The sequence below is a fragment of the Erythrolamprus reginae genome, chromosome 12 (genome assembly GCF_031021105.1).
Source record: "Erythrolamprus reginae isolate rEryReg1 chromosome 12, rEryReg1.hap1, whole genome shotgun sequence".
NCBI classification, from domain to species: domain Eukaryota; kingdom Metazoa; phylum Chordata; class Lepidosauria; order Squamata; family Dipsadidae; genus Erythrolamprus; species Erythrolamprus reginae.
In genome coordinates this window covers 16,139,102-16,160,977 of record NC_091961.1, presented here as the reverse complement: position 1 = coordinate 16,160,977, position 21,876 = coordinate 16,139,102, and the positions used below count along the sequence as shown (strand labels likewise).

Here is a 21,876-nt window from a genome sequence, read left to right as displayed (position 1 = left end):
GATTGTTGGGCGGTTTGGGAGTCCAGTTATGGATCTTTTCGCCACCTCCTCCAACACTCAGCTTCCTCGCTTCCTCTCACGCTTCCCCTCCTCAGGGGCGGAAGGAGTGAATGCGTTATGCCAGAAGTGGCCACCCGGTCTGCTCTACGCCTTTCCACCAGTCACCATTATACCAAGGGTGATCCGGAAGATTCTAGAGGAAAGGGCAGAGGTGCTGTTACTAGCTCCATTCTGGCCACGACGCAGCTGGTTCGCCGATCTCACAGAACTCTCGATATCACCCTGCTGGAGGATTCCCGACCATCGGATAGCGCTCAGCTAGGGGACGATGACTCATCCAGAGCCTCAGTGGTGGCAGCTGACTGTGTGGCACTTGAGCGGTTCCATCTGAAAAACCAGCTCGTGCCTGATGCGGTCATAGACACCATTCAGGCTGCCCGCAGACCTTCTACTAAACGGGTCTATCAAGCCACTTGGGCGGCTTTCTGCAGTTTTTGCGAACAACAGCAGATAGATCCACAGGGAGCGTCGATTCTAGTGGTCTTGTTCTTTTTACAAACAGGCCTTGAGAAAGGGCTTGCACCCAACACGCTTCGTCGTCACGTAGCTGCATTATCGACCATTTTAGGCAAGGATCACTACCGACCCCTTGCAAGGCATCCTTAGGTCAGGGACTTCCTAAGAGAGGCAGCTAACATTAAATCGTCCACGATTCACCGGTTTCCATCGTGGGACCTGCCTCTGGTTCTACACGCTCTGACAGGCCCCCCTTTCGAGCCCATGCGCCAGATTTCTTTGAGGTTCTTGACCATCAAGACTGCCTTCTTGGTGGCCATCACGTCGGCTAGGAGGGTTTCGGAGATCTCAGCCTTGTCAACCAGACAGGATCTCCGTCAATTTCATCCCGATAGAGTTGTTCTGAGATTGGATCCAGCCTTCATTCCTAATGTGATCTCCACCTTTCATAGGACTCAGGACATCGTAGTCCCAGATTTCTGCACTCATGGGACCCATCCCTCGGAACTAAGATGGCATATACTTGACGTGAGACGCGCTTTAAAGATCTACATGCGCAGGACTCAGACGTTCAGAGTTTCAGAAGCCTTGTTTGTCTCTTTCTCGACCAAAGCCATGGGGCGTAAGGTTTCATCTCAGACAATCAGTCGATGGTTGCGAGACTGCATTTCAGAGGCATACAGGGCTAAGAACACACCTGTCCCACAGGGGATAACAGGGCATTCTACCCGTAGTGCAGCCACGTCATCGGCCAGGAGGACACAGGCTTCATTGGAGGACATTTGTAGGGCAGCCACGTGGGCAGCCCCGTCCACATTCATTAAGCACTACAGAATTGACTCCTTTGCTTCCTCGGAAGCAGCGTTTGGGAGGAGGGTTTTGCAAGAGGTGTGTTCCTTCTCAGCGCCCCTGGTCCAGCCTTCTCCCTCCCTTTGACTGTATCTTGGGTACATCTCATGTTGGACTCTCCTTGCAAGTGCATTGGAGAAGGACCGTTGAACTTACCTGAACGGTCTTCTCGATGCACTGCAAGGAGAGTCCAAACCCGCCCGGCTTCGGGACCAGGGTATTGGTTTTTGGATTAAGGTTCTTGTTGGGAGTTTGTTTGAATTGTCTTGTTCAAATAAATTGTTTGGTTCGTTAACTTACTGCTCCTTCATTCATATTAGACTGGAGGGCTAAGGGGGCGGTGCCTGGCTAATATTTAAATTAAACTCAGTCCCTACCAATCAGACTGTAGAATATCCCATGTTGGACTCTCCTTGCAGTGCATCGAGAAGACTGTTCAGGTAAGTTCAACGGTCCATCATTCTTGTCAATTTGAATTTGTTTTATCAGGTTTCCTATTTTATTGTTGACCCAAGCCATGTCTATTCTGGACCAGCTTTGATGTGCATTAGAGTAGAATGTGTATTCTTTTTTATTTTGATTTCTTATTCTCCAACAATCTCTCAAATTTAGTTCTTCACACATCTGGTGGAACGTTTTCGGAAGCACTTTTCTTATATCAATTTTTGCTAGCGCTTTTATAATCTTTAGTAGGATTGATTATGCCATTAAAGTCGCCAATCATACAAATATCTTCTGTTGTGTTTGGGCCTGGGCCAGCTGTTGCCCCCACAGATGGGGGAGATGCGGCACACAGTGACTGTGAAAGCCTGGCTGACAGCCAGGATGATGCAGCTGACAGCCAGGAAGATGTAGCCAGCAGTCAGGATGATGGGGCAGAGAGCCAGGACGAATTGGCAGACAGTTCAGGGGAAGGGGCTGGCAATTCATCAGACAGTTTATCTTCTCTCAGCTCGTCTGCAGGACAATACATCAATTTACGCAGCCGTAGGGCCTTACAAAGAAGGGGTCGCTTTAAGAAGTAGGAGAAACACACCTGGGCTGGATGTGGTTCCCTTAATGAGGGCTAAACAGCATAAAAAGGGAACGGGGCCAAGGCAAACTGTGGCTGATTATCTGGGTGGTTTGTCGTTTGTTCCTGCTCATGGATTGCACTACAGCGTTGTGGGAATTGAACGCTCTGGGACAAGCTGCTGCTTTTGTGCTGTGAATATTCAGAGACTCTTGGACTATTTCTGCTCCGTGACTTTTGTATGGGTTGGCTTTTCACTGAACTTTACAGCTGACTGAATTTTGCAACGAATCCTCTTTGTTTCTCCTGAAAGTAAGGACCATTTGCTTTAGGCTTCTTTCTTTACTGTTTAAATACAAGTTTGCTAATTAACTATCCACGTGTGTGTTTGACCTTCTTTTCTGGACCATTAATCATTGCTTGAGGCCGGTCATGCAGAACAATCTTCCACCTCCAGTTCAATTAATTTCTGGTGCAAGTTATGGAATATTTTTTTTGAGATTTTTATTCGGTGCATATATGGCAACTAGGGTTACATCTATATTAACAATTGTCACAGTTATTATTAAAATTCTTCCTTTTCTATCTGCATATATTTTTCTTGGATCTAATTCTTTTTTAACATATACTGCAATCCCTCTTTTCTTATTGTGTGATAGAGCTGTGAATACTTTTCCTAATTTCTCATTCTCTAATTGTTTTTCATTTTTTTGTGGAATATGTACTTCTTGTAGGCAGACAATATTCAAATTTTCTTCTTATAATTTGTTAAATATACGTTTTCTTTTAATATACGAATTCAAGCCATTTACACTGATTGAGATTAACTTAACCTCCGTTCCCATAACCTTTTAGTTTCTTATTTGCCTTCTGTTTGTCCTGGTTTTTTCTGTGCTCTTGTTAACATTCTTTCTTTCTCCTGTTCTTTACCTTTAGAAGTTCCTTCTTTCCCGCTATCTAGATCTATCAGGGGTTCTTCTGCCTGTTTTTGACTTTCTATCTCTGCCCTCTCTTCTGATATAAATTCTTCGTAAAATTCCTGTGCCATAAGTTCATTGTCTATTTTTATTTTCCTTCCTTTCCATGTGATAAGCATTCCCTCCGGGATTAACCATCTGAAGGGGATTTTTCTTTTATTTAATAGTTCTGCTAATAGACGATATCCTCTTCGGTTGTCCCTTAGTTTTTTAGGTACTTGCTTAAGAACTCTGATTTCTTTCCCTTTATAAATTATTGTTTCATTTTTTGTGATTTTTAATATTTCATTTCTAGTTTCTTTTTTAACACATCTCACATGTACTTCCCTAGGAAGTTTGTGTTTTCGGGAATAAATCTCATCTATTCCGCTTGCGGTTTCCTGCTTATCTTTTTGTAATATATTGGCAATCATTTCTGTCATTGTCTTTATCAAATTTTCATTTTTTTTCCTCTTCTACATTTTGAAATCTAATATAAAAGTCTGCTCTGTCCATCTCAAAATTAATTGTTGATTCTTCTAACTCTTTGTTTATCTGTAAGAGTTTTTCATCTATTATTACTACTTTTTTGTCACTTTGTTCTACTTTCTTTTCAATTTGTTCTATTCTTCTTTCATTTTTTTCTAATATTTGATGGATTATTTCAATTTTATTGTCCATTTTTTGTATATCCTCCCTCATTGTCTCATGGTTTCTATCTAATTTTTCCTGGAGTTTTAGCATTGTTTCTTGAATTGCCAATAGAAACATAGAAACATAAAAGTCTGACGGCAGAAAAAGACCTCATGGTCCATCTAGTCTGCCCTTATACTATTTTCTGTATTTTATCTTAGGATAGATATATGTTTATCCCATGCATGTTTAAATTCAGTTACTGTGGATTTATCTACCACGTCTGCTGGAAGTTTGTTCCAAGGATCTACTACTCTTTCAGTAAAATAATATTTTCTCATGTTGCTTTTGATCTTTCCCCCAACTAACTTCAGATTGTGTCCCCTTGTTCTTGTGTTCACTTTCCTTTTAAAAACACTTCCCTCCTGGACCTTATTTAACCCTTTAATATATTTACCGTATTTTCCGGCGTATAAGACGACTTTTTAACCCCTGAAAATCTTTTCCAAAGTGGGGGGTCGTCTTATAGGCCGGATACTGCGCCCATTCCACAGCCGCGGGCGGGAGGAGGCCGGGAGCGGGATTGAGGGGGGGGGAGCGGACCCGCGCTCACTTTCAGCTCCGGGGACTGCGGGTGGCTATGGCGCCGAAAGGAAAAAGCGCTGCTGTTGCTGCTGTCGCTGCCGCCTCAGGCGGCGGCACTCGAATCTGGTGTGGTGGAAAATCTGGAGGCAGGCAAAGATTTTCCACCACGCCAGATTCGAGTGCCGCCGCCTCAGGCGGCAGCGACAGCAGCAACAGCAGCGTGTTGATGAAGCCGGCGAGGGAGCTCCGGAATCGGTTGGCGCTCGCCCGGCGCCTTGTTTTTTTATTTCCCCCTTTGGTTTCTCTTCACAGGCGGGAGTTCGGGAGGCAAGGGAGCGCTCGAGGAGACAGCGTCTTGCGGCATCGCTCAGCAACTTCTTTTTCCTTTCGGCGCCATAGCCATCCGCAGTCCCCGGAGCCGAAAGTGAGCGCGGGTCTGCTCCGCCCGCCCGGTTTGCAAGCGGCGGAGATCCCGGGCTGCTTGGCCGAGCGGGGCTTCCATTCAGGACGGGGGCAGGAGGGAGGGAGGGAAGGGAAACGCAGCCCTTTGCCTCAACCCGCCGGCTCAGGGGACTGCGGGTGGCTATGGCGCCGAAAGGAAAAAGAAGTTGCTGAGCGTCCCTTCGTCGTAAACCCGACGGGAAGCGATGCCGCAAGACGCTGTCTCCTCGAGCGCTCCCTTGCCTCCCGAACTCCCGCCTGTGAAGAGAAACCAAAGGGGGAAGTAAAAAAACAAGGCGTCGGGTGAGCGCCAACCGATTCCGGAGCTCCCTCGCCGGCTTCATCAAAGCGCTGCTGTTGCTGCTGTCGCTGCCGCCTGAGGCGGCGGCACTCGAATCTGGCGGATAGCTGGCGAGGCGCCGGCTAGAGGGCTGGACGCCGCCGCTCCCGCCACCGGCTTTGCTGGGGTGGAGCGCCACTCCCGGCGGCAGGAACTGCGGGGGGTAGCCGGCGTAACGAGCCCTTGCCACAGCTATCCGCCGCTTCTTTCTTCTCCGCCTTGCCTCCGCTACTCCCGCCGCCGCCTTTGCCTCTTGCCCGGCGGGGAGAGCAAAGGCGGCGCCGGGAGTAGCAGAGGCGAGGCGGAGAAGAAAGAAGTGGCGGATAGCTGCGGTAAGGGCTCGTTAGCCGGAGCGTACGCCGGCTACCCCCCGCAGTTCCTGCCGCCGGGAAGCAGCCCCTTTACATTAGCGGTGGCTGCAACGGCACTGGCGATGCGGCTGCTAGCCGCTCCGAGCGGTGTGGGAACGCCCACCCCTCTCACAGTCCGGTCCCGGGCTGACAGTAAAGGGGCTGCTTCCCATCCTCCTGCCAGCTTGCTCAGAAGGAAACCTTCTGAGAAGGAGGATGGGAAGCAGCCCCTTTACTGTCAGCCCGGGACCGGACTGTGAGAGGGGTGGGCATTCCCACAGCGCTCGGAGCGGCTAGCGGCCGGATCGCCAGCGCCGCTGTAGCCACCGTTGTGGGAGGAGCCTCAGAAAGAAAATAAGAGAGAACAAGAGAGAGGGAGAGAGGTGATTCTTGAAGCATATGGTAAAAAGCACCCAAATAATAAGAAACACCCCCCCCAGCCCACACCTGTGTTTGAAAAGAATAAAAGAGAAAAAAACCCCAGCCCTCAACTGGTTTTGGAAATGGTTCGAGTGTGTATACACACACACACACACACACACACACGTAAGGGGGGGAGAGAGACAGGGATGGAAAAAGAGGAGAAGCGAGAGGGAGAAGGAATGAGGGAAAAAGGGAGGAAGAGAGAGAAATGAGAAACATGAGAGAGAAAAGGGGGAAAGACAGGAGAAGAACCCAGAAATGAGACAGTGGTATAAATTTGAGGAGGGATGATTGATGATTGACTGTATTTATAAGGGGATGTTACATGGGATTGTATATATGAGGGGGTTATTTATGTGTGTGTGTGTGTGTGTGTGTGTGTATTTATTTATTTATTTATTTATTAGATTTGTGTAATTTTGGTTGGTGGTGTGCCCCAGGATTTTGTAAATGTAAAAAATGTGCCGCGGCTCAAAAAAGGTTGAAAATCACTGCTCTAGCAGGTGGTAAATCAGCACTCCTTTTAACTGACAAGGGACCCATTTCCCAGACTTTGATAATTTCCCCAGGTATTTTTATACCTACTTGACCAACATTATTAGTGGTTGCAAAATTGAATGTTAAACTGGATGCATTTATTTCTGCCTGTTTGTATTTGTTCTTACGTTTAACCATTGAAAATGTACTTTTCCTCCAAAAAGAATAATCTTTCCATATTTCTTAGGCAACATTTTAAAATAACTTTAAAAGCTGAGGTCATATTATTCACCTTGCTCTGTATCATAGCACACTGCACAGTACTGAAAATTGGCAGGGTCACTAATTAAACCCGACAAGTTAAAATCTGTTTAAGTGACATTGCAAGAGGATAAAGACAGAAAGTGCGGAAAGAGGAAAAAATGGATGGGCTGTTTGGATTGCCATATCATGATATCACATACAGATTCTCATTCCATAATAGATTCTCACATAGGTGTCAGCATGCTGCATGTTAGACTGAAAGATACCTGCAGAATAGATGGTAGGAGAAAGAAAAATAGCCAGGTTCACCTTTTTGTGTTGACAAATTATGATGAGTTATAATAATAAACTTAATTGTGGTGAGGAGAAATATGAGAGGCAGACAAGACAGATAGACAGAGACATATGGAGAGATAGACAGAAGAGTGCTCCCACTTGGCTCTCTCTCTCTAAATAATTCATTCATAATTTTAACAATAAGATCTTCATCATTAGTAATTAAAATATTGTGTTATCATGTTCAGAAATGATTTTTTTCTCAATGCAAGTACATCATAGACCTAGACTCAGTCAGGTCTATGATGTACAGAAGAGGGGTAGTCTTATACGGCGAGTATATCTCAAATTCTATATTTTAACTGGAAAAGTTAGGGGGTCGTCTTATACGCCCAGTCGTCTTATACGCCGGAAAATACGGTAAATGTTTCGATCATGTCCCCCCTTTTCCTTCTGTCCTCCAGACTATACAGATTGAATTCATTAAGTCTTTCCTGATAAGTTTTATGCTTAAGACCTTCCACCATTCTTGTAGCCCGTCTTTGGACCTGTTCAATTTTGTCAATATCTTTTTGTAGGTGAGGTCTCCAGAACTGAACACAGTATTCCAAATGTGGTCTCACCAGCGTTCTATATAGCGGGATCATAATCTCCCTCTTCCTGCTTGTTATACCTCTAGCTATGCAGCCAAGCATCCTACTTGCTTTCCCTACCGCCTGACTGCACTGTTCACCCATTTTGAGACTGTCAGAAATCACTACCCCTAAATCCTTTTCTTCTGTAGTATTTGCTAACACAGAACTGCCAATACAATACTCAGATTGAGGATTCCTTTTCCCCAAGTGCATTATTTTACATTTGGAAACATTAAACTGCAGTTTCCATTGCTTTGACCATTTATCTAGTAAAGCTAAATCATTTACCATATTACAGACGCCTCCAGGAATATCAACCCGATTGCACACTTTAGAGTCATCGGCAAATAGGCAAACCTTCCCCTATGTCACTCACAAACATATTAAAAAGAATAGGATCCAGAACAGACCCTTGTGGCACACCGCTTGTAACCTGACTCTGCTCAGAATACTCGCCGTTAACAATAACTCTCTGATGTCTACGCTTCAGCCAGCTGCAAATCCATTGAACTATCCAGGGATTAAGTCCAATCTTCACTAATTTATCTATCAGCTCTTTATGTGGAACCGTATCAAAGGCTTTGCTGAAGTCCAGGTAGGCAATATCCACGGCACCACCTTCATCCAACACCTTTGTGACATAGTCAAAGAAATCAATGAGATTAGTCTGACATGATTTGCCTTCAGTAAAGCCATGCTGATTTGGGTCCAATAAGTTATTGTTTTTTAGGTGCTGATTTATCCTCTTTTTGAGTAGAGTCTTCATCATTTTAACTACCACTGATGTCAAGCTAACTGGCCTGTAGTTACCAGCTTCTTCTCTATTGCCCTTCTTGTGGATAGGCACAACACTGGCCATTCTCCAATCCTCAGGAACTTCTCCTGTTAACAAGGATTGGTTAAACAAATCAGTCAGGGGGGTAGCAATGACAGATCTGAATTCTTTAAGAACTCTGGGGTGGATACCATCTGGACCCATTGCCTTATTTATATTTAATCGTTCAAGTTCTTCTAAGACATCGGCTTCTAAGATCACTGGAGCTGAATCCATACAGCTGGAAGCAATGCTATATCCCTCCATAGTATTATTTTGTAAGGTGTCTTTTGAGAAAACTGAACAGAAGTAGCTATTGAAATGGTCAGCGATCTCCTTATTCCCATTAATGCATGTATTATTCCCGGTACTAAGCTTCGTGATGCCGCAGTTTTTCTTCTTCTTATCACTAATATATCTGAAGAAGGTTTTATCCCCCTTCTTTACAGATTTGGTAATTTCTTCCTCTGTTGAGGCTTTAGCACCATATATTATCTGTTTTGCCTCCTTCTGTCTCATTTTATACACCTCCCTATCAGCTATACTTCCAGACTCTTTATACCTCCTATAGGCAGCCTTTTTTTCATTGACTATAGCCCTTACATCATTGCTAAACCATAGCAGCTTCTTCTTCCTTTTACCTTTAGTTATTTGTCTTACATACAGTCCAGTGGCTTTTAAGATGGCCTTTTTTAATACAGTCCACTGGGTGCTCGCTCCTGCCATTTTATCCCTCCCCTTTAATTCATTATCTAAATATTCCCCCATTGCATTAAAATTTGTTTTTCTGAAATCCAATACTTTGGTTGCATTATAGGATTGCTCACAATGAGTTTTTACATCAAACCACAAACATAGATGGTCACTGCAACCTAAATTTTCTCCCACCTTGACCTCTGAAACCCAATTCCCATTCGTAAAAACTAAATCTAGAATATTCTCCCCTCTAGTTGGTGTCTTAACCAGCTGTGCCAGAGCTGCTCCTGTAAAGGCCTCTACTATGTGTTCTACTGCAGGTTTGAAAAGAAACCTCAACCACTTATGTGCACAACCTCCATCCCAGACACACCAACAACATCTAAATCTTCTACAATTGAACCCATCCCATTGTGTTTACAACCCCTAGTGATCACAGAAAAGGAAGTGAAAGATCTATTTCTCAGACAGAAGCCTGGAAAAGCACCAGGCCCAGACAAGATAACTCCTTCTTGCTTAAAAGTCTGTGCTGACCAATTGGCCCCCATCTTCACCCAAATCTTCAACAAATCACTAGAGTTGTGCTATGTTCCTTCCTGCTTCAAACGCTCGACTATCATCCCAGTGCCAAAGAAGCCCTCCATCAAGGAACTGAATGACTACAGACCAGTTGCTCTAACATCTGTAGTTATGAAAACCTTTGAAAGGCTAGTGATGTTCCATTTGAAAGCCATCACGGATCCACTGTTAGACCCCCTGCAATTTGCATACCGAGCAAATAGATCAACAGATGATGCTGTTAATATGGCTCTACACTACATCCTTCAACATCTTGAATCTTCAATGACCTACGCCAGGGTCCTCTTTGTGGACTTCAGTTCAGCATTCAATACCATCGTACCGGACATTCTCTTAACCAAACTAAATCAGCTAGCGGTACCTGAACACACTTGTAAGTGGATCACAAGCTTCCTAACAGACAGGAAGCAGCAGGTGAAGCTAGGAAAAATCACATCAGATATATGTACAATTAGCACAGGTGCCCCCCAAGGCTGTGTACTCTCACCACTTCTCTTCTCTCTATACACTAATGACTGCATCTCATACGATCCATCTGTTAAACTACTGAAGTTTGCAGATGATACAACAGTGATCGGACTCATTCGAGACAATGATGAATCTGCATACAGATGGGAAGTTGAACAACTATCCTTGTGGTGTGACCAGAACAATCTAGAACTGAACACACTCAAAACTGTAGAAATGGTGGTAGACTTTAAGAGAAACCCTTCCACCCTTCCACCTCTCACAATACTAGACAACACAGTATCAACAGTAGAGACCTTCAAATTTCTAGGTTCTATCATATCTCAAGACCTAAAATGGTCACCTAACATCAAAAACATCATCAATAAAGCACAACAAAGAATGTTCTTTCTGCGCCAGCTCAGGAAGCTCAAACTGCCCAAGGAGCTGCTGATTCAGTTCTATAGAGGAATCATTGAGTCTGTCATCTGCACCTCTATAACTGTCTGGTTTGGTGCTGCAACCCAACAGGACTGACACAGACTTCAGAGGATAATCAGAATTGCAGAAAAAACAATTGCTGCCAATCTGCCTTCCATTGAGGACCTGTATACTGCACGAGTCAAAAAGAGGGCGGGTAAAATATTTACTGACCCCTCACATCCTGGACACAAACGTCGCTACAGAGCACTGCACACCAAGACAACTAGACACAAGAACAGTTTTTTCCCGAACGCCATTACTCTACTAAACAAATAATTCCCTCAACACTGTCAGACTTTCTACTAAATCTGCACTTCTATTCTACTAGTTTTTCTCATCATTCCTATCACCCATTTCCTCCCATGTTGACTGTATGACTATAACTTGTTGCGTATATCCTAAGATTTTTATTAATATTGCTTCTTCATTGCTTATTTGATCCCTATGACAATCATTAAGTGTTGTACCACATGATTCTTGACAAATGTATATTTTATTTTATGTACGTTGAGAGCATATGCACCAAGACAAATTCCTTGTGTGTCCAATCACACTTGGCCAATAAAATTCTATTCTATTCTATTCTATTCTATTCTACTATATTCTTACTTTTGCATGTAAGGGCACTGGGGATATTCCAGTCAACATCAGGCATGTTGAAATCACCCATAACCACAATATCTCCCTTTAGTGCCATTTGGGTAATTTCATCCACCATCTTGTTGTCATATTCCTCAGATTGCCCTGGAGGCCTATAGATCACCCCAATTCTAATGACAGAACCTTCTTTATTTTGCATGCAAATCCAGAGAGTCTCCAGATCTTGACATGTATTTTGAATTAGTGTTGTTTTTAGACTTTCTTTAACATAAATGGCTACTCCACCCCCCCTTCTCTCTATTCTATCCTTCCTATACAGTGTATATCCTGGTATGGATATTTCCCATTCATTAGAATCCTTAAACCATGTCTCAGTTATGGCAACCAGATCCAAATTATCTCTAGATATTATGGCCATTAACTCACAGAGCTTGTTGCTCAAGCTTCGAGCATTCGTGCACATTACCCGAACATTATTTTCATTATTAGTTTGCCCCTTATCATCCACAACTACATCTATTTTATTTGCAGCTCCCTTTTCATAAGCTTCCAAAAACTTCCAATAATGTTTCCTGTGTTGTTTGTGAGGTATTACTAGTCTTTTCTGTTGCTAACATACTGACTATTGATTTTTGGGTTCAGCGGGAACCTGTTGTTAATGTTGGATTGGAGGATGTTTTTTTAACATATTTCTGAAATGTTGACATTTTAATCACCCTTATTACTTCACCCCACTCTACCATACAAGTTACTGCAAAGTTCCTTTCAATAAGATAAATAGTCTCAGTTGGTATCAATTAGTTATTAAGTCCAATATATACTATAAATCCAATATATTCTATAAATCCAGTACAGTGGAACCCCGACATAAGAGCTGCTCTACTTAAGAGCAACTCGAGATAAGAGCTGGGAGGGGAGAGATATTTTTGTTCTACTTACAAGCCCAAATTCGAGATACAAGCGCCAAGGAGCTGTCTCCTGAAGCCAAACGCTAACTTCCGCGTTTGGCTTCAGGAGACAGCTGCGAAGCGGCGCGCATGTTTTAAAAGGTTGCAGCCGGCCTGGGGGGCTCGGGGGGGTGCTTGCAGCTTTCTTTCTTGCTCTTTTTCTTTCTCTCTTTTACCTTCCCTTCCTCTATTTCTTCTTTTCTTTCTCCTTCCCACCTTCTTCCCTCCCTCCCTCCCTTCACTCATTCCTCTCTTACTCTCCCCTTTCATAAGTTTCCTTGCTTCCTTCCTCTGTTCCTGTCCCTTCCCCCTTTCTTTCTTTCTTTCTCTTTTTCTTTCTCTCTTTTACCTTCCCTTCCTCTATTTCTTCTTTTCTTTCTCCTTCCCACCTTCTTCCCTCCCTCCCTCCCTTCACTCATTCCTCTCTTACTCTCCCCTTTCATAAGTTTCCTTGCTTCCTTCCTCTGTTCCTGTCCCTTCCCTCTTTCCTTCCTTCCTTCCCACCCTCCGTCCATTCATTCACCCATTCCTCTCTTGATCGCTTAAAGCCGGTCCCTGGTGCAAAAAGGGTTGGGGACCTCTGTCCTACAGGATTGGGTGGCAGAGAAGTTGAACATATGTAAATTTAAAAGTTTAAGAAAGTTTACAAGTTAAGTGAAAGAAACTTCATTATTCATTTATATGTACATGTACATTTCTTCATTAAAAACATGTCTTTCTGCATAATTTAGACTAACTTTGTGAGTTTTTTGAGGGCTGGAACCAATTAAAATTATTTACATTAATTCCTATGGGGAAAAGTCGTTTGAGATAAGAGCTGCTCGACTTAAGAGCCCAGGTCCGGAACGAATTAAACTCGTATCTCGAGGTACCACTGTATATGCTATACTATAACTAAGCTCTAAATATATTGTACTATATATAACTTCTAACCCCTCAATTAAATTTTAGAGATAATTCATACGCTTAATTTATAACTTATATCTACTTATAGAAAGATATTTTCTTCAATATTTCAATATTAGCACATAATATTCTAAATGTAATAGATATGTTGTAACAAAGGTAAAGGTAAAGGTAATGATTGGTAACAATTAATATTCCATTAATATCATTCAGTTCATTAAGAATCAATTCATCAGTTCATCAAAAATCAGTATGTCAGTTTGTTATATTAATTTAAATTGATTTGATTTTCCTGTTTTACCTAAATCTTCGGCGTCAAAGTTTAAGGTCCAAATTTAGTACAATTCCTGATTCAGTCCGTTTCTCTCTCCCCCACTATAGATATCAGCAAAGCAAGAAAACAAAAGAAAGAGGGGGATAAGAAGTAGTGTTCTCTTTCCTGTTTATTATCGACTGTTGTCTTGTGTTGCTAATGTAAAGCTGGCTTTATTTTGACCGTAGATTGAGGCTGTCTTCTCTCTTTAAGTTCTCTCTCTCCTGTTGTTTTTCTTCCGGATCGCGTTGCCTCCTTCTACTTCCTTCTGCAGAGTTTGCCCAGGTTGCCAATTATCAAGTTAAACCTCCCTCCCACTTACAATTTTCAACTTGATAACCACCAGCTTCGTGTTCTCGTCACTTTCCGCAAACTCCGCAGCCGCTCTGCCACCACACTCCGCAACTGCCATTAACTCTGTCAACCGTAGTCCTCGTCCACGACTCTTTTCAGCTCCTAAACACCTCCTCCACTTTCCAGCCGCTCCGTAGCCCCCGTAGCCTTTGCAATTTTCACAATCTCCGCACCACCAAATCTGTCAAATCCTCATCGTTCCGGCTCTCTTCACTTACTCTCCCCAGCGTCTTTCAGGCAATGAAGCTTACAACCAACCACTTTAGGCTCCAATAATCTCCTTGATGTTTGCTCCCCAATATTTTGGTTTAGTCTCTGCACGACTCACGAACTTTCTTAGATTACTTTTCTTTTCCTTTTCCTCTTCTCCCCCACCGCTGAGTATTTAACTTTGGCGGGTCTCAACTTTACTGTCTCTCTCAGTGTATTATTATATATTCGTCTACTTTAAATTTATATATTCTTTGATTACCATAATGGTTTTTTTCTTCTTTGTAAACAGAATTGTAGGTTTCTCTCTTTCTTGCTTCCTCTGTTGCAGTGGGCAGTCAAGGCTTTACCGTTGCCATGTTGGTTGGCGGCTCTCCTGCCTCGGGGTTTGCAGAGCTCTCTCTTCTACACAGGGGATGATTGCTTTTCACCTCCGTGCTTGAAGGAACCCCCGCTTCTTCACCCACCTCTCCAACATGGTTGTGCCAAAATTCAGCCGAAATTTCAGCCCCTGAGCATCAGAATCCAGGTTCGGGAAAGCAGAGCGTTGCTCTCTCCTGCCTGCTGGCCGTGGCCCCGCCCCAGAAATTTCTTATGAGTTGAGAAGTCCACTCCCTAATGGATCAGGACAGTAGCTTGACTGAGGCCCCAAACATTAATAGTCCTCATCTGAACATTCCAATCTTCTAGCAAAAGGATCAAGTCTCCTCTGACTTTATTGATAGAGAACTAACTTCCCAGTAGAGATTCCTAGTACTGTGGCACTCCACAAACTTTATTTATCTATCAAAGATAAAATTGGCCATTACTTCAAAGAAGAGCTCTTGTTAATATACTTGTCAAGGTCAATCTACCCTAGCACTGAAAACAGCCCATATTTATATTTACTACTAAAACTCAGGGGCTGAATAGCTTGTCTGGACAAAAATCAAGATATAATGGATAAATGTCCTGTGGATTAGTTGTACCGTGTTTCCCCGAAAGTAAGACAGTGTCTTACTTTCTTTTTACCCCCCAAAGCCCCACTACGTCTTACTTTCGGGGTATGTCTTACATTGGAAAAAAATTGAAAGGGTCGCGTTCCCGAAGGCATCTCCCCAGAGTCCAGAAGGGCAGCCGCGGGACAGGAGCCTCGTGAGCCCTTTTCCAAGTTCAACCTCAGGGCTCCAAGCGGCGTGCACGCGTGGAGCCGCAGACGCGTGTCGGGGAAGCATGTGTCTGGAGGGGAGGAGCCGCTCTGCGCAGTTGGGCAGCCCCACCTGCCTGCCGGAAAGGAGGCGGGCGAAGGAGGGCGCAGCTCCGGCCGCTCGTCTCGGAGCCGGTCGGCCTCGCTGGCCGCTTGCAGCTGAGCCTCGGCAGGACTCGGTTGCTGGGATGAGCACCTTCGCTGCAAGCCGCCGCCCGCTCGGCTCACTTCGGACCAGCGCCGTCCTTCGCTTTGCCAAGCCGGGGAAGAGGCGGTGGCGCCGCGGCGAGGCGAAGGCAAGGGGCGCGCGGGGAGCTTGGAAGCTACGTCATCGGGCTCCCCCCCGGCAATACCCCCATGTTTCCCCGAAAGTAAGACATATGTCTTACTTTCGGGGTACAACTTATATTAGCCGACCCCCCTGAAACCCCTGATACGTCTTACAATCGGGGGTGTCTTACTATCGGGGAAACAGGGTAGTAATTCTTTATCTTGGGATTTTGGAAGGTGAATTATACCAACTTGACCCAATTCTAACTGTTTCAACTGCAGCAGTTCTTAGATCTTCCCACTGTCTGATCCTTTTGATCTAGAGAAGCCAAGATCTACCCTGGAAACCTGCTGTTTTATCACTGAACTTCATCTTACTTTTTAAAAGCCCATTTGTTCCCCAGTTGTTCAGATTTATAGTCTCCAGACCAGGACACTCAATTATTCATAGCTCCTTAGATGCTGCCAAAATGTTTTATCCAGGATTTTACTTCTAAGAGCCTCACCAGATATACAAAGGATAATCTATAAGAGGAGAACCATTTCCCCCCTTTAAGAGACTTTGATTTTGATATGATCACCAATCCTTAGTGAAAGAGCCACTGTTACTGTGTCACTGTCTTGATCTCTGGAAGTTGTAAGTAGCCTTTTCCGGATTAAAAAATATGTTGGCATAATACAAGCTCTAAACTCTCTCACTTCCAAGGATGCTGATGCCATCTTTGGGCTATGTGTGAATCTGGTCTGGTTGACTCATACTTTTAAGTCATGATTTATTACTCAATGAATCAATCAGATACATTAACCCCAAACTAAAGAACTGATGATGTGTGAACACCATCTGGGCTCATGACTGTCTGTTCCTGGACTTCTATAATTTTAATTCTATCCCAATGGTGCTGTTTAAAAAGCAACTGGACTTTCTTGGGTTTTTCTCCTTGAAAACATTTCACTTCTCATCCAAGAAGCTTCTTCAATTCTTCAGTTGAACTGAAGAAGCTTCTTGGATGAGAAATGAAATGTTTTCAAGGAGAAAAATTGAGAATGTCCAGTTGCTTTTTGAACAACATTTTAAGGACAATCATGACCTGGATGATTGAGAATCTCCATGAACAAGTTAATTCTAGTTTTATTCTAAGCAACTTTCTCTTCACTCCTCACTCTGTAGTTGAGTACAAAAAAACCTACCAGTTTTGCTTACTTCCCACCAAAATGTTTAAAAATACAAATTGTTTGTAAATGATAGTATCTTAGTATCACCCAAGGATCAAATTCTCACTCTCCTTGAAGTGCCAAGTGAAATAGATGACAATTGCTTTCAGCATGGAAGGACCCAGGGCGTCCCTGCCTGACATGTAGAGTATCTGTTAAAGGTGAGAAGCCTGAGATAGTAAAAGAGAAGTCAACTCTTTTTCCACACCATAAAGATAGTTCCAATTCTGACTTTTAAAAATTAGACGTCAAATGCTCTGCCTGGAATGGTCATATCTTTGTTTCTTTTCATCCTGTTTGTAGAAAAAAATTGCACACATATAGTGACAGATCATAGTCCTGATCATATAATATCTCTTAATATTTGTATCATTCAAAAAAGAGAAAGAGGAAGAAAAAGAAAAAGGAAGGAGGCAGGAGAAAGGAAGAGTAGGATTATTCAAGCATTATTAGCTGGGCCACCATCAAAATTGGAAGAATAGAAATAGTCCTTGATTAACACAAGAAACCTACTAAGAAAAAAATTGAATTGATTTAACCTTAAGCCTGCAAACCTACAATTTAAAAGCATCTCTACTGAAAAGATTCCAAAACATACTTTGTTTACTGCATCTTGTTGGCAAATAGCCCTGACAGTGGTAGATGGGACCTTTGTTCCAAGCCAACTTTGTTCTAATCCTATCCCTGAAGCTGCAGGTGGTGGAAGAAGCTGACTTTGCTTCAAGCAAAGCAGAAGAGGTTAACTGAGTCTCTGATTTTGATTCTATGTCTCTCTGAATATTCTCCTCCTGTTTCCCTTCCCTGCCATTGTCTGGGAAGCACATGGCTCAGAGAATGTGGGTTTGTTACATTTCATGAAATCAAGGCAAGATAAAGGAGGGATAAAAAAGTGGAAATGAAGAAGAAAGCCACACAATAAAAGCTGCTTGAAGTAATTCATCCCAAGCATAGCTTTACCCTTTCAATTAACCATGATAAAAGCTGTCACCATCTACTATGCTTCTGAAGGGAACCAATCTTTACCCTGCCACAAAATGCAACAAGCAAAATAGGATTTTAAGAAACTTTCCCGGCTAAACTGTCCAAGGTAGGAAAGTTTTGTGCTTCTTTGTGTCTTCAGCCAAGATGGATTGATTCTTACCTGACTCTCCTCATTTGGGAGGAAAATAAACATCCCAAAGACAAATGCAAAAAGTTTGAGCAAAAGGAATGTGCCTGCCTGCATCCAGTCAAGCAATGAGCCGCCCCAGTCCTTGGAGAGGGGCGGCATACAAATTCAATAAAATAATAATAAATAATAATAATCTTCCTTGGAATAAAAGCATCCACAAAATGAGATTAGCTCAACAACTTTTTTTGGAGGTGAATATAGGATAGTAGTTATGCAGCAAGTGCCAGGATAAAATCCATATGATTTCATTAGATCTTCCTTTCACTTTATTTTTCTGTCCAATTGCCATTTTGAGACTGTGGCTTTTGGATCTGTTCAAAATGCTTGGCTTTGCTATCTTGTTTAGACGGGAAAAAGGGTTTTGCATATAGTTCTCTATAAGAAAATCCAGCTTTATTGTTTTTAATCAAGAGGAACTAAATATTAAAAGACAGAATCGGAGCAGGGGGGCTGTAGCCTCATGTTCACCTTTTATTACAGTGTTCACATTATTTAGATATGTAACTGTGGCTGATGGGAGTCATAGTCTGAAACTGGCAGCACTAGATACTATTGGATGGAACAATGTACACCCAATAGAATGAGGAATGATCTGACAACCTTTCTTTACCTTTGAACAACTGAACCAAGTTTCTGGATTAACCTAGTTTGTACTGACACAGAATTCTAAATCAACTAAAGAGGCTGGGTGGTAACAGGTAGTTCCGGCTAACAACAAACCAAGATAAACACCAGGTCACCCAATCCAATGCGCAAAACTATCAAGCAGATTTTTGATATGTGGGTGGATTTTATGTGCCAGCAGATTTTTGATATGTGGGTAGATTTTATGTGCAACCCTAACCCAGAAAGGTTGCCATTCTACAGAATTCGCTTCAGAAGCTCTGACGGCAAAGTCGCCCGGATCCCACGCAAATCAGTGTTTATGGTAGAAAGGAACATACAATACCTGCCGTCCGATATTAGGGAGAGGGGATCCTAATCCTGTTACACTAGCCAGAGACCCACAACAAAGATACTCAACCCAATCTGTTCGGAAGAGTTGGGGAACCTCAAGGCGGTGCTGTTTTAAGCGGAGACAAAGAACAGCCGGCCGATCCGCTTCTGGAAGGGGCGGTCTCATCACTCTTCCCCTCCACCCGCAGCAGCTCCTGAATACAGCGGCGTGGGAGGGGGGGATTCCAAACACTCCCTTTGGGCTAGCTGCTCTGGCAATAAAGGAATAGCTGTCTCTGACGACTGAATTTGCCTACTCCATCTGGACGGAGGAAAGAGAAGGGTGTTTTCGTGGGAGACTTGCGAGGGGGCTTGCTTGCCCTCCCTCATTCCTGACGGGGATCGAGCGGACTTACCGTTACACCACTGGAAGGGGTGCATCAGAGGCCCCAGAGCAGCTGCTTGGCGGAACGAAAAGGCGAAACAAAACCCCGAACTGCGCGGGGCGCCTATGAAAATCTCGTTTTACCAGGCGCTCTGCCCACGTCCTCTGCCCAGCCTCGGAACGAGACTCAGCATTCCAATCGCGGGGAATCCTCCTTCCCCGTGGGAGACTTTCCAAAGGAAATTATTGCAGCTCGGGCGGCTGTTTCGAACGGCTCAATCCTAGAGGAGCACCGTAGAACCACCGACCCGAACAGCAGCTGTTTTCTCGTGTTTGCGTCCAACACACGGGTTCGGAAACCGATCCTCCGCCTGGTCAATCCCGCCCCATCCCAGTCAACCATCCAGTCAGGGCCCTTGAGGAGAGGAGTAGATTAGCATTTTCGCTTTTGAAGTAGGCAAGCAGCGGGTCGGGATTGGCTGGCTTGGAACGTGACTCCAGCCTATAGCGCTGCGAACCAAAAGATAAAGAACGAAGAATGGGGATTAGAAAAAAGAAAGAAAAGGAAAAAAAATCGATCTACCGTGGCTGCACTTAGGATCATTCGCGGTGCAGATAGCCTGGACGGAAGACAAAGCTTGGCTAATGGAGGTGCAGAACCCCGATTTTATTAATTTTTTAAAAGGATCACCTTTCCAGCTCTTCATCTGGCGATTCCTCTTATCTTTATTAGATTTCTATTCCTCCTTTATTCTGTATAAGACAAAGAGGGTTGCATTCTGCACCCTCTCCCATAGAATAGAATAGAATAGAATAGAATTTTTATTGGCCAAGTGTGATTGGACACACAAGGAATTTGTCTTGGTGCATATGCTCTCAGCGTACATAAAAGAAAAAAATACATTTGTCAAGAATCATGTGATACAACATTTAACGGTTGTAATAGGGGTCATAGAAGTGCAGATTTAGTAAAAAGTCTGACAGTATTGAGGGAATTATTTGTTTAGTAGAGTGATGGCTTTGGGGGGAAAACAAATACCAACTTTGTCTTGCTGTGCAGTGCTCTGTAGCGACAATTTGAGGGTAGGAGTTGAAACAGTTTGTGTCCAGGATGTGAGGGGTCAGTAAATATTTTCCCCACCCTCTTTTTGACTCGTGCAGTATACAGGTCCTCAATGGAAGGCAGGTTGGCAGCAATTGTTTTTTCTGCAGTTCTGATTATCCTCTGAAGTCTGTGTCAGTCTTTTTGGGTTGCAGAACCAAACCAGACAGTTATGGAGGTGCAGATGACAGACTCAAGGATTCCTCTGTAGAACTGTATCAGCAGCTCCTTGGGCAGTTTGAGCTTCCTGAGTTGGTGCAGAAACAACATTCTTTGTTGTGCTTTTTTAATGATGTTTTTGATGTTAGGTAACCATTTTAAGTCTTGAGATATGATGGAACCTAGAAATTTGAAGGTCTCTACTGTTGATACTGTGTTGTCTAGTATTGTGAGAGGTGGAAGGATGGAAGGGTTTCTCCTAAAGGCTACCACTATATCTACGGTTTTGAGTGTGTTCAGTTCTAGGTTGTTCAACCTCTCGTCTGTATGCAGATTGATTCATCGTTGTCTCAAATGAGTCCCATCACTGCTGTATCGTCTGCAGACTTCAGTAGTTTAACAGATGGATCGTTTGAGATGCAGTCATTAGTACTGTATATAGAGAGAAGAGAAGTGATGAGAGTACACAGCCTTGAGGGGCCCCTGTGCTAATTGTACATGTATCTGATGTGATTTTTCCTAGCTTCACCTGCTGCTTCCTGCCTGTTAGGAAGCTTGTGATCCACTTACAAGTGTGTTCAGGTACTATTAGCTGACTTAGTTTGGTTAAGAGAATGTCCGGTATGATGGTGTTGAATCTGAACTGAAGTCTACAAAGAGGACCCTAGCGTAGGTCATTGGAGATTCAAGATGTTGAAGGATGTAGTGTAGAGCCATATTAACAGCATCATCTGTCAATCTATTTGCTCGGTATGCAAATTGCAGGGGGTCTAACAGTGGATCCGTAATGGTTTTCTAGTGGAACATCGCTAGCCTTTCAAAGGTTTTCATAACTACAGACATTAGAGCAACTAGTCTGTAGTCATTCAGTTCCTTGATGGAGGGCTTCTTTGGCACTGCGTTTGAGCGTTTAAAGCAGGAAGGAACATAACACAACTCTAGTGATTTGTTAACGACTTGGTTGAAGTTGGGGACCAATTGGTCAGCACAGACTTTTAAGCAAGCAGGAGTTATCTTGTCTAGGGCTGGTGCTTTTCCAGGCTTCTGTCTATGAAATAGATCTTTCACTTCCTTTTCTGTGATCACTAGGGGTTGTAAACCCAATGGGATGGGTTCAGTTGTAGAAGATTTGGCTGTTGGTGGTGTGTCTGGGATGGAGGTTGTGCAGATAGGTGGTTGTGGTTTCTTGCAGTAGAACACATTCAGGTCATCTGCCAGTTGCTGACCTTCTTCAGCTTGGGAAGGTGGTTTGCTGTAACCGGTGATGTTTTTGAGAGTTTTCCACATGTTTGCTGGTTCATTTGTTGAGAATTGATTCTTTAGCTTTTCAGAGTAGTTCCTTTTTGCTG

General features: G+C 43.5%; 1 protein-coding gene across 4 annotated transcripts in view; it reads right to left on the bottom strand.

Moving 5' to 3' along the window:
* The window catches only part of RNF122 (ring finger protein 122), a 154,699-nt gene extending 135,024 nt beyond the window's left edge, over positions 1-19,675 (bottom strand). The window contains exon 1 of one of the 4 annotated variants that reach the window (XM_070765535.1): positions 19,298-19,675. In XM_070765535.1, the coding sequence (XP_070621636.1) occupies positions 19,298-19,322 (25 nt within the window). In that variant the 5' untranslated portion in view covers positions 19,323-19,675. Of the gene's footprint in view, positions 1-18,894; positions 19,085-19,297 lie in introns of those variants that run through there. The other 3 variants (XM_070765537.1, XM_070765539.1, XM_070765538.1) reach the window with 3 other exon arrangements.
* Positions 19,676-21,876: the final 2,201 nt, after the last annotated feature.